This window comes from Fonsecaea monophora (assembly GCF_001642475.1).
Source record: "Fonsecaea monophora strain CBS 269.37 chromosome Unknown Scaff5, whole genome shotgun sequence".
NCBI lineage: Eukaryota > Fungi > Ascomycota > Eurotiomycetes > Chaetothyriales > Herpotrichiellaceae > Fonsecaea > Fonsecaea monophora.
In genome coordinates this window covers 415,857-434,596 of record NW_019173936.1, presented here as the reverse complement: position 1 = coordinate 434,596, position 18,740 = coordinate 415,857, and the positions used below count along the sequence as shown (strand labels likewise).

Genomic DNA, 18,740 nt, shown 5'->3' with positions numbered 1-18,740 from the left:
ACACTATGGTTTGGAGTCTCAATCAGAGTGGAAAGGCAGTTCTTTCATGAAAACTGCGAGTAGAATGTTGACAGATGGGAACAAGTCGTCAATAGACAGCTGATTATGAGGTTACCAAGGCATTATGGGAATCCAGTAGACACCTTCTTAGAGCGCCATCATGTACTCTTCCAACCAAGGTAATCCACTCACAAATGAGGAGTCTTCCAGATCGTTACCACGGCGGGGAGTTCGGTTATGCTGAGTGAGAGTACAGGAGGTGGTTGATGTTATGTCTAAAGTGTAGACATGACATCTTGACTGTGAGTGTATGGTCACTAGTATCAGCTACAACTTGTCATGGTATCTCCATACTAGCTCAACATCAGCGATGGTATGTCACAGTCATCCTTGTGTGAAGACATGCAGCTGCGCTCATAAATTTACTGGATGGCAATGCAAGAAATGAGTGAGAATGATCGAGGTAGCTCAAGACTGGTGTCAGTTTGAAACATATCGATATGTCATGGGTTGATTCACGATTACTTCTCACAAGTATGGTAGTATACTACAAACCAGAGGGCGTTTGTAATGCTAAATCATGTCAAGATAGTACGGAAGTAAATACTTTATTACATAACTTTCTCACTATCATCAGATACAACCTCCTGTATAGACATCACCGTGACTTAGCTACCTGTATGAATTACATTCACGAATAAAATGAGGCGCGGAACCGCAAAGTCTTTGTCTGAAGTAAGGTAGCGGAAGAGCAGTTAGTAGTAAGACTAGGCTCCGCAAGTTTGTCACCAAGGTAGGGTACACGACTGGGGCCCTTTGTACCGCGCTAAACCCTCTTGGGTTACTCCTTAAAAATCTCCATGATGACTTCTTTTAACCAAGGCTAGTCATAAGTTCCGAGTATAATATCAGCCACAACACATTCTTAAAGGTACTACTGTATTAATTTATGCCAGATCTCAATCGGTTGGCAATTCATGTGCTTCTCGATGTGACACAATGACTAAGGTTCCTTCATCCTGCTTTCCATTTCCGTTGTCAAGAATCCTTGGCGCAACTGCTGCCTGCGCCCTCAATTTTCATCCACGTCCTCGGATCATTACCTCTTGGTCGATACATCCTTAAGTGAATCACTTCCACTCATGTTGACGGTCCTGTTGACGGTCCAGACGCTCAAACCGTTCCTTGAAGAGCTTGACTCTAATATCTAAGACGACTACATCGCTATCTTCAAAAATCTGTATAACGAGTGCGAATTCATCCACGATGTTACGAACAGGCCACGACGGAGGCCACCCCAAGGCAACGAAGGAGAAGGTCTACCAGAAGCGGTGACGCAAGAGGCGGGGGAGTCACGTGTACTGACACGTGACCTACTCTACTGTACTCCTAAGGCTGAATAGAGCTACAGAGAGCCACCTACTCTACTATACTCCTAAGGCTAGATAGAGCCATAGAGAGCCACTTACTCTATTATACTCTCGGGGCTAGACAGAGCTATAGAGAGCACCTACGAGTTTCCTTTCTATATAAGTCAGGATAGTTTCATAGTTTCTCCTCGTAGTCAACCTCGTTCATAAATAATCGAGTTCCTCTCGATTAAGTACTTTACGTATAGTCCCGCGTACTATACTCTTAGTTTCGTCTCTACTACACCGTTCTACTACTATATTACTAAGTAAACCACCTCGAGTTTACTATGGTACCTTACGTATAAAGTATCCCGTAACATTTTAACTACTACCTTAAATAGTTAATAATATCGATAACGATGTCTAGTAGTTCTAACCCTAAGTCACCTAAACTAAGGCTTACTTAATAGCCTAACCCGTTAACTACTAGTATTAACACAGCATCAGTCAGTACTATAGAAGTAGTAAAGATGAAAGATGACCTTAAGGTCGAATACTTCTATAAGGAACGAAATAAACTCGGTATATACTTAATTTAACTTAAAGCTGTATTTACCCTACAGTGTGATGGGTTGAACCCAGAAGGAGGCTCGGTTCTAACGAACCAGCGCCAAGACTAACGACAGGACTAACGCCACCTCCTAATTAGCTAAATTTACCTATACATTATATAGGTAAAAGGGCAGCTTCCTGATTAGACGAGGCACGTACCGTACAAGGGATACCGAATCCTGGCAAGCTGAGACACCGTACGTAAGGGAAGGTAAGGAAGAGAGATAAAAGGTAAGGGAAACGTAAGGCGTGTACGAAAGAGGAAGGATAAGGGAGAAAGGGGAAGACATTAAGTATCCCTTACGGAGGAGCGTACGATATAAGGAGAGAAGGAGGGGACATTATTCCTCCTTCTCTCTCCTCAGATTTATCCTCCTTATTACTAGGTTAGCTAGCTAGTTATAGAACTCTTTCTAAACCCTCATACTAGTTACCTATTCAGGATATGCCTCATAAGTATATAGCTACGCTCATTACCCTTTTATAGTTACACTCTCTCGTAGCTAACTTATGACATCTACTTCACTATACTGTTCTGAAGTCACTCGACTATTCATACCTTACGTACTCTCGACCTAGCTCATGTAATAAAGGAACTGTGACTAAGGAAGCTTAACCCCGTTAAGCCATACAGGAAGCAGCTCTGACAGGTGTCTACCACGTAGTATAGTGCATCCGTAGTAGTTAAAGGTCTAAGGACTTATCTCGCGTCGTCATGTCATTTGCATGAAAAGTGATGGTTTCCGCCTAGCCAACGAGGCTCTCCTTGCATGGCCATGGTTGCATGAATGCCAGCCCGTAACACCCAGATTAAGTATCTATTTCTAAGAACTGGAAGGAAGCAGACTCCACCAGTTCATTCGTCATGTCACCAACCCTGTCGGTCCAGTTGACGCCTATCAGAGGTAGTTTCATGATTTGACCAGTCTTTCCCAAGTTTATGTCAGAGTAATCAACCCAAAAGAACTTGCCATCCGAGGCGCTTTCATAGAAATACATCTTCGCTTTGGTGTCTGCATAGGTCCTCCACAAAGTTGGGGTGATGTTAGGCGTCTTAACATTAATGGGCTCCATTGGCACGCTGACTGCACGGATCATGCCAGCTGCCGTCGATATAGCTGATGTCTGATCGGTTGAACCTGGGGCGACGTTGACGTAATGTGAAAGACGCGCGAATCGATCCGCCGGTCGATCTGTTCCAGGCAGAGAGACATTGGCAATGTCTGCCCAGTACTCATTAATGGCGAGCTGTGAATCAAAATTGGGTTCATTGGTCATGACGTTGTATTGTTTCCCATGGTGGACGACCAGGTCTCCGCCGATCCATTCGAGAATCAGATTGTCGCCTGTCGCATCGGTGAGGCTGAGATGCAGTTCGGTCTTCACTCCTGGGACGACCTCTTTCGTCCTGACTTGGAATTTGGGCTGACCGTCCTTGTCGAACATATCATTGGCAGCTTGACTGACGTTGCTATACCGATCCAGGAAGTATTGCGGCCATATGGCAATTGATATTGCGGGCATTGATAGATTCCTTGGACCGTAGTCGGCTGACGCATGGTACAGGAGATTTGCGACCAAGCCTTGGCTGTTCATGCCGTCCACGGTAGAAATGTCGTAGGCCGTCAGGATCACAGAGCCGTATTTGCTCGTCCAGTTTGCCGAATTTTCTCCTGCTTTGCCTGTTCGATTAAGGCCCGCGGGGAACACATAAATCGTCGAATTCGTGGGCGTTAACCAGTCCATAGATCGTGCTACCACGATGCGATTGCCATCCTGAGCTCCTGCATTATACGCCACACGTGAGCAGGCGAAAGCGCTTGAAAAGAAGAGATATATGACTGAAATCAGCTTCATGATGCTCTTTAGTTGTCAAAACTGAAAGCGGATTGGATCTCCCTGATAAGGTGCCCCTCAAGGGCAACGGGACTTGTACCTTTATAGTTGCTGGGCTCAGACGATAAAGAGCCGACCACAACCTTCATCCTATAGGTAGGTTCGCTCTTTTCAGGTACTAGTTGGCGACCATCTGTATTCATGTGATCGCCCTCTCCTCCTCGGGCTGTGCTCTAGCGGTTCATCTAGCGTTCGAATATACCTAGGTATGGTTCGTGTGGCGACAGTTGTTACTCTCTGACAGGTTATACTAGAGTCTAGGCCCAGCCAAGATCACTAGGGCTGATTCTATTCAATCGAGGCTTTCCGGAGGCCCAAGCAGGCCAAATCTATACTGGAAATAATGCTGAATCTTGCAGTGGCGGCCTTTCGCCCAACGGAATTCCAGTAAAACATCTCTCACAAAACGCACCACATACGTAAAACATAACGGAAAGAAAAAACTAGAGTCGTCTTGCGCAGGTCGCCATCACCCAAGTGGTTGAATCCTCATTTACTTGTACATCTACTAAGTCACTCGCAAGCGAGTATACCCTCTCTAGCAAGATCCTGTGTTTCGGGTACCCCATAATTGGAGCCCAAAGGCTATGTTCAATAGTGCGTAATACTAGTGGCTATCTAGTCGGTATTCCACAAAAATGGTGGGTCTCGCTTATCTGAAACTTCCCAATCTGGGGGGCTGAGCCAATATTTCGACAATTCTCATATTTCCGCTTGGCAGACGAGAATGGGGAGTGGTCTGACCAAGAACTCTATATCATTATAGGAGGGAAAAATGGAAGGTTACGTGTCCTCGGTCCCTTGACTGACCGTACAAATAGATAGTGTCAGAAGCCCGATTCGATTCCAGAGGCCTTCGTTTCCAGCGTCGCTGGGTCAAATCGCGCCCCAGTACGGCCAATCGGCTAACTCGGAAGATTAGTTTCCCTCTGGCAAGCGCTGCACTGTCAAGAATCCAGGTAGAGTATTGGGCCAGTTGTGCAGGCGGTCTCGACTATAATCTTCGGTGCAAAGAAGGAATGGTCCTTGCACTCAAGCCTTGTAGGTGGGTGTGGTTATAATACCACGTGACCCTATCTAGAAAACTGCGGCGATACACGCGTCACGTTTTGGGTATGGACCTCTTGCGCATCTGAAGTCGTCAGAAGTTGAAGACCTCCTTCCCGGTAAGCAATGCAATGTCCCATGTTAATAACAAAGGCGGCAAAGATGTCTGGTCTGATTCTTTTCAGCATTCGGGGGCGAATTCCAGCCCGGTCTCTACAAAGGGGTTGCAAGTCGGAAATTTGCGAATCCTGCTCCTCTCGGCCTATGCGCCTTCGCATTGACAACCTTTGTGCTCAGCTTGATCAATTGCGGTGCTCGTGGGGTAGACGCACCCAATATTGTGGTCGCTCTCGCGTTCGGTTATGGCGGGCTTGTACAATTACTTGCGGGCATGTGGTAAGTCCTGATTATGCGTCTCCGGGCTTGCTTTGTTTTTCAGAAAGTCATCTGACTTGTGTACAGGTAGATGGTTATTGGGAATACCTTCGGTGCTACGGCTCTATCATCCTACGGTGGCTTTTGGATAGCATTCGCTATAGTCCTCACTCCAGGCGGTTTCCAAATCGTCTCGTCTATCGAAGAGGCTGGTGGTGCACAGGCGTTTGCAAATTCATTCGCATTTTTCCTGTTTGTAAGTGACAATGTCAGGTTGTCTTGCCCCAAGATGGCTAACTACGGTAATAGGGATGTTTCATCTTCACCACCATCCTCCTCGTGTGCACCTTGAAGTCTACTCTCGCATTCTTTCTCCTTTTCCTGACCTTGGATCTGGCGTTTTTGATGTTAGCGTGTTCCTACTTGACAACTGGAAGCACCAACGTTCATCTTACTCGTGCTGGAGGGGCATTTGGTCTCGCAGCTGCCTTCCTGGCTTGGTATAATGCTCTTGCCGGCCTCGCAGACACGTCCAATAGCTTTGTTATCATTCCGGTGGCACACTTCCCCTGGTCCGAGAAAGGTTGCCAACAACGCGGACCCCGAACAGCTGAGCACACGGCCTAGAGTCAACCGATACCGTTTGCAGCGAATAGGCCCGCCCATATGAGTACTGGAACGAAGAGAGGTCTGCACAGGTGATTGGGAGATCAGCCAAAGCACCTACAGAGTCCAACTTCAAAAATGGTGGACGGAACATCGAGTGGCCTGTTAATTGCAATAATTATAATTACTCAGATCAATTCGATAACTGGAGTCTCAATATTGACCATTCTCCATTTGGGAAGGATCCAGAGTTCTGCACTTTCCTGTGGTAAGGAAGTCAAGCGATGACCGCAAGCACTGTCATGCTCTTGGTGGATTATAAGTACTACTATTTTGATGGCACTTGGTTTGTTCATCTCATCGAGGCTAAAGTACGCTCAACCGAGACAAATACCAGGTATGTGTCAAGAATTGATACGGAGGAGCATTAGACATATCAGTTCGTAGATAAGTGGGATAAAAAGCAGGGACACTGTTGAACTCAAAGGCAGGCTGACTGGATCTAAGTGAACATCAGCAGTAGTGGTTAGATTTGAGGACGAAGTTGACTGTGAGGTCTACAAAAGTGGGTAGAGTGACCTCTATAAGTATATAGCGTCATTGCCTCTGCTGGTCTCTTTGATCTCTGGTCGATCCCTCAGAGCCAGACAGGTCCACTGCCGTGCCGTACTGGCTCTGTTTCAGCCCCGGGCTTTTCCCAGATACGGAGCCTTTGTGTTATTGTGTAGAGCAGCAAAGAGATATCATTACGCGCAGCCCTTGAAGTCATTTGTGAGCGAATAGCCGGGGGCACAATTCGGTCTGTAGGTATAGGAGGGAATGACTGCATCCTGAAGGTCGCAGTAGGCGTACGCTCCTGTTACCGTGTCGATAGTAGAATCTTGCATGACGTCGTGGTTACCGATACGGAGCACAGTGTCACCTGCCTCTGTCTGACTTGGCCAGCGAGGAAGTGTTTGATTGACCCCGAAGGAGAAATCAATGCCCGTGAAATTGTTCGGATACCCGTTGATGACGAACGAAGCCCAGTACTGTTGCATGGTATGAGCTATGAACTCGTCTCTTGTGTTGGTCAGGTAAGGAGCAAGGGGGTCGAACCCCAGACCTAACTGCGAACCGTGTTCGGCAAAAGCGGCCACACCACCAGCAGCGTTGGGGGACCGATATCCAAAGGTATATCCGAAAGCAGGTTGGCCAGCTGAAGCTTGATGGCGCAGATTACGCCGCACAGGGCATTGAAAAATAACCCCGCTGCTAATTTCCACCATAGCAGCATAAGGACCCATGTTGGTGCCCACACCGTCAGTGGAGTTGCGGTTCACACGCACGTCGAACGTGCGATTTGGATCGAGATAGTAATCGTTGAGAGCGCCGGTGGCAGAAACGTTGACACCGCACTTGGAAGTGAAGTTTTTGCACCACCCAGCGACATCCTCCCATGCTGTTGCATTATACAACCATTGGCCAGAAACATTCAAATACGGCAGAAACTGAATGAGGTTCATTTCGTCCATAGCAGAGCCAGCCAGGATGGGAACTTGATGAAAAGCGCCACTGTCATAGAGTGTCTGCGGATAATCCGGTAGCCACCAACCATCCGGTGCTGGAAACAATGCATGTTCGTCATACCACAGGAAGGTGTCCTGAGGAATGAACGCCTCCATAAGATCGATAATACTGGCGTTCCTTAGGCAAGCGTTTTGCAGTGCGTAGTCCGGGTCCGATGTTTCGTTCCATGGACAGCCAGCCGCGGATGCCAGTGTCTGGCCTAGCACCTCCTTTTTCTCCAAGCTGCTGACTGTGATGGATTGGTCACTTCCGCCACTTTCCACCATAATTTGTTGGAACAAGCCTTTCGTTTTGGGGGTGACCTGTACTAGGCTCATTGCCCATGCTCCGGCGCTGGAGCCGTGGACGGTCACCCGGTTGGGATCTCCGCCGAATAGATCAATATTGTCGTGAACCCATTGTAAACCCAGTGTCCAATCAGCCAGTCCGTAGTTACCGCTTGAAAGATATGGGGATGTTTCCTGGGAAAGTCCCGTAGTCGATAAGAACCCAAAGATATTCACGCGGTAATGGATGAAGACGTATACCACAGCCTCAGTAAGAGAAACCACATCTGCTCCTGCAGCAAACGACGTTTCCACGTATCCACCTCCTGGAATTTCGACCAAAACGGGTAGCTTTTCATCTGCAGTAGAATTTGTCGGCACCCATATGTCCACGTAAAGGCAATCTTCTGCTCCGAGATAAGGACCGTATGAGGCTGAGGGCGACTGGAAACAAAGAGAGGACGGCTGGGTGCCATTGATAAACTCGTTATGCTACGTAGAATTATATGGCTCAGGGTAGGTAAATCGCCTGTTTCCAGTCGGCGGTAGTGCGAAAGGGATGCCAAAGAAAGCACGAGCTGTGCCAAATGGGGATGTCTCATAACGACCAAGGATAGAGCCATACGGCGTTTGTAGATGCAGCGGGTTAGAGGAGGAGAACTGTGCTGGAATCGATCCGAGTAAGATGAGTGCAAACGTGGTTGTAATAATGGGAACGGTAACCAGGCTTCGGTGACGGAGTACCATTTTTGTAAAGATCATTTCCAGGATCTTTTTGACGAGTTTGCTAGATGGAGACTGAGAAGACAGAAAGTGAGCCCTCGCGTGATGTGCCAGGGCCAAAGGATGGTAGATTGTATCGGATATCTAGTGTTCCTCCAGGTGGTATCCAAAGCATATGAGAAATAAGGAAGAAAGCCTTAGGTTTGTAGGCAGTATATATCAGTCAATATTCTTGCTAAGAACTGATCAAACATATATACCGGGTCAGGAACCGTGTCGGAGCCAAGCAGATGTCCGATAAACTGAGATATCCGCCAACGAAAGTCCAACTCATTTTCAGGTAACAGGAAGGTGGTACAAATGCATCCGTTTGACCGGATGGGGCCATTCGATGATCTGAACGAGTGCGGTGTCTTCTTCCACAGTTAAGTTTTCCCGGTCTCCTCTAGCTGAATCACTTGAGTCTGATCTTGACCCTGTGGACTGTAACATCAGGAGGGCGATATCATCTATTGGGTATCAAATCGTGGCGTACCGGATCAAAGAGGTACATATTGATTGCCGCAACATCTTCTTCCCTCTCATGGATGTACTGCAGTATCTACACCATCCCAATGGTGTGAATGATATCTCGAACACTGGAAACTTGGAGACAATCACGGCGTTCATTCCGCCACACTGCCCCAACTCTCATTGAGCAATATTCCCGAAGAATTCGAGTCGTATCCTCGGAAGTGACAGCATGGAGTCTTTCTCAGTTGAAAAAACCCCATCCGTCGATATCAGCAAGGTTCGTAGTGTTCCTAAACAACTAGAGACATCATCAATAACTGCCCGGCAAGGCGGACGCGTCCCGCGCGCCGGTAAAGAAAAGAGAATCTGAGACCCCCACCGTACTAGGTACATGGCTACTTTCCCCGTAAGAAATCCGTGTTACTACCTACGGTAACTTTAGTTATTACCTGATGATGCCGCTAGGCACCACTAATTTTATCACGACTCCCCTAGACGTGTATCTCTCGGGCGTCCGATTCATCGTTAAAAGAACTAGAAGTTAATAATCGTCATCCTCTTTACTTCTTTTATTTCTTTATCTTCCTGAAGCGATCGGAGGCCGGAGGGATTACGGCGATTAGAGCCATACGGTAGAACATAATATCAGGCGGCTCGGCCTTATCTCCGTAAATCTAATAGTAGGGTTAATCAGTCATTACATCCTTCCCTTCTTATAAAAAGCGATCTCGTTAGCTAAGGGGAAAGGGAGGAAAAAAAGAAAAGGAGGGGGGGGGTTAGTAGGCGGACTTACGTAATGCATCTAGGCTAAGCGTCGCTAATATAGCTCGTTAACCTATACGACATCGTCTAGTTTATCACCTAGTCGTTCTATAAGCTCCTCCGCATTATCGTGAGCAGCCCGTAATATCATTACTATACTATTTTCGCTATCGGTCATCTTAAGCGGGAAATAATCGCCTTCGTAGTACTTAAACGAGGATATTTTAGGAGGCTCCGGGATAACCGGCGCTAGTCTAACGTCGAGGTTAAGATAACGAAGGGTAGCGAAGGCTAATAAGTCGGTTCCCTTAAGAGCGGTAATTTTATCGCTAGGGAGGGTTTCTCTTTCCGGTAGATTTTCGTCTTCGTAGTCACCGTACTTATAATTTATACGGGCTCCCTTTCTAATTTCTAGGACCTTTAAAACCGTCGTCGGGTATACGTAAACGTAGTAGATGCCTAGTTTTCCGCCTATACGCTAATTACTTATTAGCGAAACTCGTCTTTATCTAGTTAGACTATTACTAGGAATAGTATTAGGGTATTTAGACTTACCCTTCGGTATCTATTACGACTTAACGAGTAGACTTTATAGGATATCGTACGACATAAGGCTTAGAATGTTTACTAGCGCCGTTCCGGAGCTTAGTCCGGAGAGAGAGTCTTCTTCACTATAGGCTCGTAGCTCGTAGTATAGCTTATACTCTAGTATTACGACGTCTCCCGAGACTACTAGATCGTAGTCGCTGGAAAAAGCGGCCTAATATAAGGCCTCGCTTTCTTACGTCATCTCCTAGTTATACGTCTTATTATAGCCCTCGGGGTAGCTTATAGTTAGCTTACCGCCTTTATATAGGCTCGATAGGCGTAGAACTAATGACCTAAACGGCGCTATCCTAGAGGGGGGTTCGGAATCGCTCTTAAGGGAGCCCGGGGCTCCTTTATATACCTACCGGACGCAGTATATTAGCGCTACGTAGAATAACCCGTATGACGGCCGGTAGAAAGGTTTAGGCCGTACGCTCCTCTCGTCCCCCCTACTTACGATAATCTTAGTCATCTTAGCTACGATAGAGCCTCCGCCGTTAACGCCTCCGCGCCCGATATCTATAATATTAGGTAGTAAAAGCTACTTAATCCGAGGTAAGTGTTACGAATAGGCCATGAGAGAGGCCATCCTAAGGTAACGAGGGAGAAGGTGTACCGGAGCAGTAACGTAAGAAGCGGGGAGCCACGTACGCGGACACGTAACCTACTCTATCGTACTCTCAAGGCTGAACAGAGCCATAGAGAGCTACCTACTCTATTATACTCTTAAGGCTGAATAGAGCTATAGAGAGTACTAACGAGTTTCCTTTCTATATTGTGAGGGTTTAGAAAGAGTTCTACAACTAGCTAGCTAACCTAGTAATAAGGAGGATAAATCTGAGGAGAGAGAAGGAGGAATAGAGCCTCCTTCTGGGTTCAACCCATCACATATATAAGTTAAGATAGTTTTATAGTTTCTCCTCGTAGTTAACCTCGTTCATAAATAATCGAGTTCCTCTCGGTTAAGTACTTTACGTATAGTTCCGTATACTATACTCTTAGTTTCGTCTCTACTATACCGTTCTACTACTATATTACTAAGTAAACTACCTCGGGTTTACTTAGGATACCTCACGTGTAAAGCATCTCGTAATAAGTATCCTTTTCTTATTCTTCGAGTCTTATTACTACTATACGTAATGGGATACTTATTACTATAGAATCGATCTATCGCTGAGTACTACCTATCTCTAATAAGGCATTCCTGATATTAGTATATACCTATACGTTTACTCAGAGCGTAGCGTACGCCTCCAGGCTCAGTTAATTAACGTAGTAAAAGACGTCAACGTAAGAGAAGAGGTAAATTATAGCACATGAAAGTCTCTTAAAAGCTTCCTACTAGGAAGGCGATGATAAAGTCCTGGATCCTTCTAAAGAGAGGGAGACCGATCGGAAACTACATTCTTCCTGACTTCGAGGTCGTTTCTCTTCAGCTGTGGCAGAATGCCAGGTCTGCTCTCGACAGCGTGTTCCCACATAACTTTCAAGGCGAAGAGGGAGATTAGGATCGAGGAAGAGGGCTTAGTTGGTGATGTGGCGGCGTTGGCCTCTTTAAACGGCCCTTTTATACTTCTTCTGCCGTGCCAAGGGAGTGCTGATCTTCATGTAAGGAGGAGTGCACCCTGGCTACCAACTACACTCTCTCTCGCCCCAGATCAGACGTGAGCTCCGGTATGTGAGGTCGTGGTACCTACGGATCAGTCTTGAGAGACTTGTCATTACATAGGATCGGGAGTATTTCCAATCTGGTTCCCAATCCAGTTGTCTTTAGTCCATTGCTTCTCTCCTGTTGCTCCTCCAACGCCGTTGGTATTTGATTGATCAAATGACGGACGAATCTTCGACCATGTTAGTGTGGCCGTGTTTGGTATGGAAGTTGATCCAAAGCGACTAATCTCTCAGGTCATGGTGTGAACTGATGTGGTGATGGCCTCGATAGATCAGACTGAATGAATCCAGACCGGTCTGATACCAACTATAGAAGTCTGTACTGTACCTCACTTGGAAGCGTACTGAATCGTTTCGAGGTCCCAGGCGTTATCAAAGAGGCCACTACTAGTATGTATGATTAGTAAGCTCAGAAGGCTGCTGATGTTGGTCTACAAAAAAAGCAGAACCGCCCGCAACTTACCACGTGGCATTACTGTTATGAGAGTCCAGATTTAACTCAAATAGACTCTCATCTGAAGGGAAAAAGAAATTGGCTGAAAATTCCGGGCTAGTAGTGCTTCCTTCGAGGTCAAGGAGTCCCAATGCTTCGAATTCAGGCACCGAGGCTTCAGGAGGCAAGGCTGCAGTAACTGCGCGTAGCGGGGTCGATAGACGAGTAGGAATAACTGCCCTGGCGCACTGGTTGTCGTCGGCGGACGTGTGGGCAAGCTTGTTCCAGATCTTCCGTTGTGCTGTAACGAAGATGTGATAAACCCAGCCGGCATGCCAAAAGGTCTTCCGAAGTGCAGATAGTATTTCCAAGCAGCTGTGTAGTTGATGGGTGTTGATTCGACGTATTAGCTTGTCGGAAGACGTGATCCCATATAGGTACACCTGCATAATTGGCATGATGGCGCATACACTAATTTCCGGTCAGCCATAGGTAGCCCAAGCGCGAACGAGCCAGACACTACTCATCTCTTGACCAGGATACATAGTACTTACATCAATGATTGGCACTGATTGATGAGGCCTAGTTGACTCAGCTTCACGAGGGATCCATGCGCGGTTGAAGCCGCTGTGACAAGCTTGTCCAATGCCGTTGAACGCCATGTCTGATACTGATCTGGATTTAGGTCTGTCGGTCGAGAAAATATGTAGGGACGGTAAAGTGTTGCGAGAACCGCCCTTCAAAACATTGGTCAGTTCCCACTACTCCTGCCAAACCGCAACAAGGACAAGGATGCGGGTCATTACTGTTCAGTGACTGCAATCTGGAGAGTAGCCAACTGCAGTTCCATGCTGGCTGTCGGGTCTGAAATCCTGTGCGCTCCGAAGCATTGAAGGAGTTCATGTTCGTGCTTAGCGATATCCGTCGTCGTTGGGTTTTCCTTCGTCGGCTCATAATGGACATACTGAATTTTCGAGATACAAATTGCAATATGGAGATGTTTAATCCAGCACACGGCAAGGGAAGACATATCTCGCGGCAGGTATTCTTGGAGCTCCGGTCTGTCCTCAACGGTGCTAAGACGCATTATATCATCGACCGTTGGCATAGGGACATCGACATCATTTGAATGTATCCTCATAGGTCGTCCCATACCATATGAGATCCAGACTTCGCGAAAATAGCATGACCACCATATCGAGCGCCATAAGCTTTGGTGTATGCCTGGATCCCTGGTGTCCGTCTGGCTCGGATGTTTCAAGGATCGATGCAGCCCCATGGTATGGGCAAGACTAATGGCGATTCCAATCCAGTACCAAGGTCCATTTCGATCTTCCGAATCAACAAACCAGTGACTCAAGAGGATCACAGATTGAATGAGAATGATCTTATCTCTCTCATAATCAATATCGTAGAGAATCTGAAGGCAAGGCAATATATCATGAGTTATTCTTGTGTCTGATAAGGATAGATAATCTTGAGGGATGATAGGGGGATCGTAGTCGTACCTTTGCTCGTTTGAAGAAAGCCCGCTTCATGGCTTTGCGGGAAATGTAACCGGCTCCTTTCACTAGATTCTCATCGGCAAACTAGATAATGATTAGGATCAGATTGCTTTCGATTTGGCGAGGTCTTCATACACTTGATGCAGCAAAGAACATACTCCACATAAGAAGCAGATTAAGTCCATCTGTGCCTCGATCACGAAATCGTGCAATAAAGCGACCCGCTTCCATGATAGGTAGGTTAGGGTGGATATGCTTAAAGTATGCCTGCGTCAACCTTTCACAGATTTCTTTGTCCGGGAAGGAGTAGCAACCTCCGGCCTCGATGAAAGTACTTTCTTCCGGCGAGAGTGGGCGCGTAGCTCCACGTGGAACCATGTAATGAGAAGGGCGAGGGTGTTGGCAGATATCCAGCACAAGAGATAGAACATTTGCGTCACCTGCGCGACGACACATGTCGTGAGTACGCACAGTATGAAACTCAGCACGGACAACTCACCAAGATACAGTGGATCCGTATAACAATATGGCTTCTTAGTGTCCAACAAAACATCTCTGTAGACAGTGCCATTATCGCCTGGATCGTCGTCTTCGCCTGCTTGGTCATGACTTGAGCTGCCATGAAGGACATTCTGATCCAAATCTGAGTAGAGCTCGGGAGAACATCGTTCTACAGAATCATTCTGGTGCCGTCCTTTGGATTGTGATGCTGGGACTGAAGCTGGAACGGCTGTAGGGAAAGGACATCCCGCAGGGAATGAATCCTGAGACGTTTGATTTACGGGCGAAATTGCATTGCTGCCGCTTTGCCGTGCTCGACGTCGCGCGAGGGTTGTTCTTTGGGAGACGTCAGATCTCTGTAGGAGATGGCGAGGAAAACATAGGGCAAGGTCGGCATGATTGTTGGGCTCTCGGGAGGAAAGAGCGGGCCGGCATCTCAAGGATTGGGTTGGGAGGTCAAACCTAGGTGAAGGCAGCATGCAATCTTTTCCATCTTGTCGGCAGTTCCAACAAGGAGGCCCGTGCTGACTCAAATCGCATCTGATTTTGCGTGTGTGGCAGGCTCTACACGCAACCGGGGCACGCTTTCGTGAGGAGCGATCAGGCCCTACTCGAGCCCGAATGAATGACAAGGGCTTAGATTGTCTGGCTTTGGCAACGCCCCAGTCATCCATCATCTCCGTAGGTGGCCGGTCCATTCGAAACCACGAACTACCACCTGTAGATAAAAAAGGAAGCCGCGGTATATAATTTGAGGGTAGAGATACGGAGTGCGGAGTACACGCTGTGAGCTTAAGGAGTCCTCCCGGATAGAAAAAATGCCGCCGGCCCGACGGCAAAGGAATGAATGATTGGCCGTCCCGGCAAGCCTAATTTAAACAAAAACCGCGGCTGCTAGCTATAGTATAGTCTAAGAGGCCCCACGTGATTGCTCACATCGACTCATGTTGAGTGGCACGATCTCGTACATACAGTAGAGGTTAAATTTCCATTTGGCAGCTCCAGGTTGCTCCTACAGAGTTCTTGTGGTCGGAAACAGCGCACAGGAGAGGGTAACATGTCTCGTGAAAGGTCTGGCATTGTTAGCCAAGTCTGGAGAGACGGAATTTTTGGTAATCAAGCCACCCATCCTTGCGCCTCTTGGCCTATCGTGTCAGCCCATGGGACTGTCAAATTGGGGAAGCTAACTGATTGACCGTCGTGCCAGATGGGAAGGTGGTGTTCTGTACTGGCGGGAATGGCAGCATCTGTTCTGCTCAGGTGAGGGCTTTGGTAGCCCTAGGTGCGAACGCATGCATCGTTGGTCGCAACGACAAGAAGACGAACGCTGTGGCCAAGGATATCGCTGGTGTGCGGTCGGGCTCAAATGTCCTAGGAATCGGCGGCGTTGATGTACGAAACCTTGTGGATCTTGAACGGGCTTTAGCAAGCTGCGCTCGAGAACTTGGAGGGGTCGATTTTCTCATGTGAGTCGGAAAGATGAGTTTCGGGATCAGTTGCAACGAGGCTAAGACAAGATGGCTTTCAGTGCTGGAGCAGCAGGCAATTTCCTCGCTCCTCTCAATTCTTTGAGTGTCAACGCATTCAAGACGGTGCAAGAGATCGATGTCCAAGGCTCCTTCAATGTCACCAAGGCCTGCCTACCTTACCTGTTGGAAAGTACTAAGCGTCACTCAGCCTCCGGACCGTCGGGGCGAATAATCTTTGTCAGCGCAACCAACCACTATACGGGTATTCCCCTTCAGAGTCATGTCAACGTCGCCAAAGCTGGTGTCGACGCTCTCAGCGCCAGCATCGCAATTGAGTATGGACCTCTCGGCATTACCTCTAATGTCATTGCACCAGGTCCGATTGGAGATACTGAAGGCTTTAGTCGTTTGGTCAAGGGGTGGTCGCCCGGTCAACAACCGTGGAAAAGTTTGCCTCTCGGCCGCTGGGGTGTCGTCAAGGATATTGCAGATGCAACAGTGTTTCTGTTCAGTGACGCCGCAAATTATGTGAACGGAGAGGTTTTGGTTGTCGACGGTGCCTCCTGGAGGGTAGGGTATGGTCCTGGACGTGACTATCCATACCCAGACTCGGTCATGCCTGATTCAGATATATCGAGTACAGTCGGACGGTCCAGACAGCACAGGGCTTCCAAGATCTGAGACAATCACAAGAACGGTCCAATAGTAAATACTGGTCCCATTGTCTATCTGCATTTGCGGTGTGATGACGACTGTCGAAAGATGGCTTACATGCATCACTCATCTCTCTGCATGTATTGTGTACAGTAGCGATATCATGCTAGGATTTGGTCAAGGAATATTCCTCGCGCAAAGAACAGTCTGCTCTGTCCTCGTGGCACACAGTGCATGTCCTATGAACGCGGGATATATCTAACTCGAAGTGGCGGTTTCACCCACATGAATTTTGCGCTCAAATCCCTTTTCCAGTCAATATCCTTACCAGGCCCTAGTGTTGACGTGGCTTCCCAGTCAAAAAGAAACACCAGTTTGGACAAGATAATTCTCAGTTCCAGGTATGCCAGGTTTCTGCCGATGCAAGTATGACGTCCGGTCAAGAACGGTTTTGATGCCTCCAAGTTATCGTTGCGAAATTTCGTATCATACAACGGGTGGGATAACGGAAGAAAGCGCTCGGGATGAAATTCGTCGGGCTCGGTCCAGTATTTTGGGTGGCGGTGCATTGTGTACTGGTGAGTGGTAACAGTGGTCTAAAATATGGTCAGATACGAGCATTGAGGGCGTCGAGGCCCTACTCACGCCTTTGGGTATGAAATCTCCGTCAACAAGTCCCCCGGGAGATGTCCGTGGCAGGTTAATTGGTAATGGAGGAGTAAGTCGCAGTGCTTCTTCGATCACGGCGTTCAAATACGGAAGCTTCTGCGTGGACAACTCATCTATCTCGCTATGGTCAGTGAAAGTAGTTCTGATCTCTTTCTGCAGAATCTCCAGAGTTTTGGGTGCTTGTAAAAGGTAGTATGTCATGCCACCGATCGAGGTTGCAGTGGTGTCAGTGCCAGCCGCCAGTAGAATCTCAGCCTCAGCTCGAAGCCATAGTTCGTTCGGTTTATTGGAATCATCTCCAATGATGTGCCCGAAAAAGTCGTCGCGGTCATTTCCTCTTGCTATTCGTTTTCTTACTTTCTGAAGAGCGAAGTCGAGGTGGGCATTATAATCTTTAAACAGCTTGCGGACTGATGGCATAAAAGGTGCAAAAAGCTTTGCCAATGGCACACGGCGGAACACTTCCCCAAGGGAGCCAGTGAAGAAGATGTTGATGATGCGGTCAATTTCAGGACTTGGTGTCGCTAATCGACGTTAGTTTCAAAAAGCCTCGGAGCACGACAGGAGACATGTGAACCTTGCTCAACTGCTCCAAAGGAATCTCCAAAGGCGAGGTCACCGACGATGTCAAAGGTCAACCAGTTCAACCACTGTAGTCTGTTAGATTCCACAATTCGCCCGTGCTCAAGAATTTGGATATGGAGCCGGAAATTGCAAAGCTCGTGTTTCACGCGCCATGCCTTTAGGAGGATAAGGACTAAAGAAGGGCTGTCAAGAGCGGTCAACTTGCTTGGGTAATTTCAATCCCTTCCTCTGCCTGGCCGTACTTGGCGATCTGCCTCATGAAAGTATCAATATATTTCATGATGTATTCGCTCTGTCTTGATAGGGAGGTCGCGCTGAAGGCGTGGGCAAATTTGCGCCTTCCCTCGGCATGTTGCTTAGGGTCTCGCATTGTCGCAAAGGCAGGCACAGGGTCAAAAGAATCGTACATCTCGGATTTTGAAAAGACGGCTGAGTCTTTCTTGCTCGCGTGACCGTGGATATCTCGAAAGGCCTGCACAGAGACAAAATCGAGGTCATTAGGAGCTATTCGGACAATGTCGCCGTACTTTGCGTGAGCTTCCTGGAGTGAACGAGCAAGAGATCCATTTATCCTGTCGAGTGTTGGCTCGCATCCTGGCCAGGTGGGCGGGATATCTCACCAGATTCGAGCAAACCATATCTCCGACACCGCTGCAAGCTTAGGACCCGGGTATTTTGCCAAAGGATGGAAGTACAGGTTGTAGGTGGCCTTGGAAATGATAAACACGAGCACCTGATCAGAATCGGTAAGCTTTTTGGGGACATATAGCGAGATACGTCGAGCATACAGAAATAAGCGTTAAAACGCATGCTCGGGTTCCCGAAATTTGTGAGAGCTGCTCAACCATTGCTTTGATATTGGAAATGGGGACAATCATTTGAATTATGTAATCCAGTATGGTGGGATAATTCGTTACTCTGCGTGTTTCTGTAGACTTCAGACA

General features: G+C 47.6%; 7 protein-coding genes across 7 annotated transcripts; 2 read left to right on the top strand and 5 right to left on the bottom strand.

Annotated features, from left to right (window-relative positions):
• Positions 1 to 2,774: 2,774 nt before the first annotated feature.
• AYO21_01403 (hypothetical protein) lies at positions 2,775 to 3,821 on the bottom strand (the record flags this gene model as incomplete). Its single annotated transcript, XM_022651386.1, has 1 exon — positions 2,775 to 3,821. The coding sequence occupies one exon, from the start codon at positions 3,819 to 3,821 to the stop codon at positions 2,775 to 2,777; it is 1,047 nt and encodes a 348-aa protein (XP_022516359.1).
• Positions 3,822 to 5,373: 1,552 nt separating this feature from the next.
• Positions 5,374 to 5,909, top strand: AYO21_01402 (hypothetical protein; the record flags this gene model as incomplete). Its single annotated transcript, XM_022651385.1, has 2 exons — positions 5,374 to 5,538; positions 5,592 to 5,909. 2 exons carry the CDS (start codon positions 5,374 to 5,376, stop codon positions 5,907 to 5,909), a joined length of 483 nt encoding a protein of 160 aa, XP_022516358.1.
• A 725-nt stretch (positions 5,910 to 6,634) lies between these two features.
• Positions 6,635 to 10,781, bottom strand: AYO21_01401 (hypothetical protein; the record flags this gene model as incomplete). The annotated part of the gene is made up of 2 exons (XM_022651384.1): positions 6,635 to 8,167; positions 10,767 to 10,781. The coding sequence occupies 2 exons, from the start codon at positions 10,779 to 10,781 to the stop codon at positions 6,635 to 6,637; spliced, it is 1,548 nt and encodes a 515-aa protein (XP_022516357.1).
• A 1,658-nt stretch (positions 10,782 to 12,439) lies between these two features.
• Positions 12,440 to 12,871, bottom strand: AYO21_01400 (hypothetical protein; the record flags this gene model as incomplete). The annotated part of the gene is made up of 1 exon (XM_022651383.1): positions 12,440 to 12,871. The coding sequence occupies one exon, from the start codon at positions 12,869 to 12,871 to the stop codon at positions 12,440 to 12,442; it is 432 nt and encodes a 143-aa protein (XP_022516356.1).
• Positions 12,872 to 13,215: 344 nt separating this feature from the next.
• Positions 13,216 to 14,816, bottom strand: AYO21_01399 (hypothetical protein; the record flags this gene model as incomplete). The annotated part of the gene is made up of 5 exons (XM_022651382.1): positions 13,216 to 13,833; positions 13,922 to 14,002; positions 14,054 to 14,358; positions 14,418 to 14,533; positions 14,701 to 14,816. The coding sequence occupies 5 exons, from the start codon at positions 14,814 to 14,816 to the stop codon at positions 13,216 to 13,218; spliced, it is 1,236 nt and encodes a 411-aa protein (XP_022516355.1).
• Positions 14,817 to 15,936: 1,120 nt separating this feature from the next.
• Positions 15,937 to 16,569, top strand: AYO21_01398 (2,4-dienoyl-CoA reductase (NADPH2), variant; the record flags this gene model as incomplete). Its single annotated transcript, XM_022651381.1, has 1 exon — positions 15,937 to 16,569. One exon carries the CDS (start codon positions 15,937 to 15,939, stop codon positions 16,567 to 16,569), a length of 633 nt encoding a protein of 210 aa, XP_022516354.1.
• A 212-nt stretch (positions 16,570 to 16,781) lies between these two features.
• AYO21_01397 (hypothetical protein) lies at positions 16,782 to 18,644 on the bottom strand (the record flags this gene model as incomplete). Its single annotated transcript, XM_022651380.1, has 6 exons — positions 16,782 to 17,138; positions 17,188 to 17,735; positions 17,789 to 17,979; positions 18,039 to 18,368; positions 18,417 to 18,529; positions 18,585 to 18,644. 6 exons carry the CDS (start codon positions 18,642 to 18,644, stop codon positions 16,782 to 16,784), a joined length of 1,599 nt encoding a protein of 532 aa, XP_022516353.1.
• Positions 18,645 to 18,740: the final 96 nt, after the last annotated feature.